Genomic DNA, 2,889 nt, shown 5'->3' with positions numbered 1-2,889 from the left:
GTCGGACCAGAAGAACGCTCCCTACCAGTACATGTTTCGGCTGTGCTACCGTGTGCTCCGGCACTCCCAGGAGGACTATCGCAAGAACCAGGTGCAGGGGGTGACCCCGTCCCACCACACATTTCAGAGCCCCCGGGGCTGCCGAGCTCTCTCCAGGACAGGGGAGCGTAGCCCACCCGGCCCCGTGCGCTCACTGCCTCTCTGCCCGTGCAGGAGCACATTGCCAAGCAGTTTGGCATGATGCAGTCCCAGATCGGGTACGACATCCTGGCCGAGGACACCATCACGGCGCTGCTGCACAACAACCGCAAGCTGCTGGAGAAGCACATCACCAAGACCGAGGTGGAGACCTTCGTCAGCCTGGTGCGCAAGAACCGCGAGCCACGGTGCGTGTCGGGGACGGGAGGGAGGAGGGAGGAGCTGGAGACCCCCAGGGCCCCTCTCACAGCCTCTGCTCGGCAGGTTCCTGGACTACCTCTCGGACCTGTGCGTGTCCAACCACATTGCCATCCCCGTCACCCAGGAGCTGATCTGCAAGTGCGTCCTGGACTCAAAGAACAGCGACATCCTCATCAAAACAGAGTGAGTAGCCGAGGGAGAGGTTTTCCACGTCGAGGGTTTGTGCCTGGTCCTGCCTCCACCAGCTCCCGCCGTGCCCTGCAGGAACCCTGTCACCCCTCGAGGTGCAGCTGCTCCATCCGCGGGAGCATCTCCAGTTTCACCCCTTCCCTGTTCCAGGCTGAGGCCGGTGAAGGAGATGTCCCAGACCCACGAGTACCTGAGCATTGAGTACTCGGAGGAGGAGGTCTGGCTCACCTGGACAGACAAGAACAACGACCACCATGAGAAAAGCATCCGGCAGCTGGCGCAGGAGGCTCGGGCTGGCAATGCCCACGACGAGAATGTCCTCAGCTACTACAGGTGATGATCCCGTGGCATCTCCTGTGCGGGTGAGGGTGTGAGGGCTGCACGGCCTCACTCCCTCTCCCCCTCATCCCTGCACAGGTACCAGCTGAAGCTCTTTGCCCGCATGTGCCTGGACCGCCAGTACTTGGCCATCAAGGAGATCTCCCAGCAGCTGGGAGTGGACCTGATCTTCCTCTGCATGGCAGATGAGATGCTGCCCTTCGACCTCCGCGCGTCCTTCTGCCACCTCATGCTGCACGTGCACGTGGACAGGGACCCCCAGGAGCTGGTGATGCCTGTGAAGTTTGCACGGCTCTGGACTGAGATCCCCACGGCCATCACAATCAAAGAGTGAGACGCTCTGGGGCTCGTGGTGGCTCTGAGGGACGGGGCAGGAGGAGGGGTGGCGGGTGCTGTGGCAGGAACTGGGAGGGCAGCATTTGTGGAGTGACTTGGGTAGGTCTCAGCTCTCAGAAGAAGTGGGCTTTGTCTGTCATGAGCATCACTGCTGGGCACCATGGCTCAGCAGCTGCCTGGACAGTGCTCCTGCCAGCTGGGCATGAGACTGACCACCACCCAGCTCACCCCAGCACCTCCTCTTGCAGCTACGACTCCAACCTCAACGTCTCGCGCGACGACAAGAAGAACAAGTTTGCCAGCACCATGGAGTTCGTGGAGGACTACCTCAACAACGTGGTGAGCGAGGCCGTGCCCTTCGCCAACGAGGAGAAGAACAAGCTCACCTTCGAGGTGCGAGTGCTGCTGGTGTCCCTGGCACCTTGCAGGGTGTTCGGCTGCCACTGCCTCTGCTGTGGTGCAGCACTGGCTTCCCTGTCCCCCACATCTGATTCTCCTGCTCAGCCCCGAGCTCAGCAAGCTCAGGAGTTGCCTTGTCCTTCCCCAGGTTGTCAGCCTTGCCCACAACCTCATCTACTTCGGCTTCTACAGCTTCAGTGAGCTGCTGCGCCTGACACGGACCCTGCTGGGCATCATCGACTGTGTGCAGAACCCCCAGCTGATGATGCAGGCAGTCTACAACGACGAGGTGACGGGTGAGTCCCTGTCCGTAGCCAGGGAGGTGTTTTCCATGCTCTGCCCAGTGCTTTCCAGTTTTGGGGGCAGGAAAACACAGCACTGTTTTGCTGTGGAAGCTCTGTCTGGGTCTGGGAGGTGCTGAGCCCTCGGCCGTGCCAAAGAAGTGGCTGATCCCTCCTGCTCATTCTCTGATCACTGTCTGCAGCATTTTCTGCTCTAAGTGGGTCCTTCCTTGGTCCTCTGCCACCTCCCTCTGCCCCTGCACTGACCCTCCTGCTGTGTCTGCTCTGCAGGGAAGAACGTGCGGAGGTCGATCCAGGGCGTGGGGCAGATGATGTCCACCATGGTGCTGAGCAGGAAACAGTCCATCTTCAGTGCCCCAAGCCTCAGTGCTGGCTCTGCCCCAGAGCAGGTGGATAGAGGGAGGAGCATTGAGAATGAGAACATTGTGGTGATGGAGACCAAGCTGAAGATCCTGGAGATCTTGCAGGTTGGAGCCAGTGTGGCTGTGGTGGGATCCGTGGGATGAGGGGTGTGAGGAAGATGTGTTTTTCTGATGCAGAGGGTCAGATGGCATGAAGAGGACACTCACTCACTTCTACTTTCTCCTTCCTCACTGCTGCCAGTTCATCCTCAACGTGCGGCTGGACTACAGGATTTCCTACCTGCTCTCCGTCTTCAAGAAGGAGTTTGTGGAAGTCTACCCCATGCAGGACAGCGCGGCCGATGGGACAGCTCCAGCCTTTGACTCCACAAGTAACTCTCCCACTTTGCTCCTGGTACACCTCCAGCTCAGCAAACCCCACGGGCTGGGAGGACACAGGTGACAGAGGTGGCGGCTCCAGCAGCCTCCCACCGGTGCTGCTGGCAGGGGGCAGGGGGGATGGAGTGTGTGCAGGTGGGATGAGGTGTCCATTCTGGGTTCTTGGAGCAGGGGCAGGGAGCTGA

General features: G+C 60.2%; 1 protein-coding gene across 1 annotated transcript in view; it reads left to right on the top strand.

The window, feature by feature from the left end:
* LOC103804766 (inositol 1,4,5-trisphosphate receptor type 3-like) overlaps positions 1-2,889 on the top strand; it is a gene marked incomplete at both ends in the record, with an annotated part of 17,672 nt that overhangs the window by 1,855 nt on the left and 12,928 nt on the right. The window contains 9 exon segments of the mRNA XM_009077398.1: positions 1-91; positions 214-386; positions 463-582; positions 739-921; positions 1,006-1,257; positions 1,512-1,656; positions 1,811-1,958; positions 2,235-2,431; positions 2,568-2,697. The exon segment at positions 1-91 is cut by the window's left edge and continues 2 nt beyond it. Coding sequence (XP_009075646.1) covers positions 1-91; positions 214-386; positions 463-582; positions 739-921; positions 1,006-1,257; positions 1,512-1,656; positions 1,811-1,958; positions 2,235-2,431; positions 2,568-2,697 — 1,439 coding nt within the window.

The sequence above is a fragment of the Acanthisitta chloris genome, unplaced genomic scaffold (genome assembly GCF_000695815.1).
Source record: "Acanthisitta chloris isolate BGI_N310 unplaced genomic scaffold, ASM69581v1 scaffold21750, whole genome shotgun sequence".
Classification (NCBI taxonomy): domain Eukaryota; kingdom Metazoa; phylum Chordata; class Aves; order Passeriformes; family Acanthisittidae; genus Acanthisitta; species Acanthisitta chloris.
The sequence above is the reverse complement of the archived record's forward strand: the minus strand, read 5'-3'. Positions and strand labels throughout refer to the sequence as shown.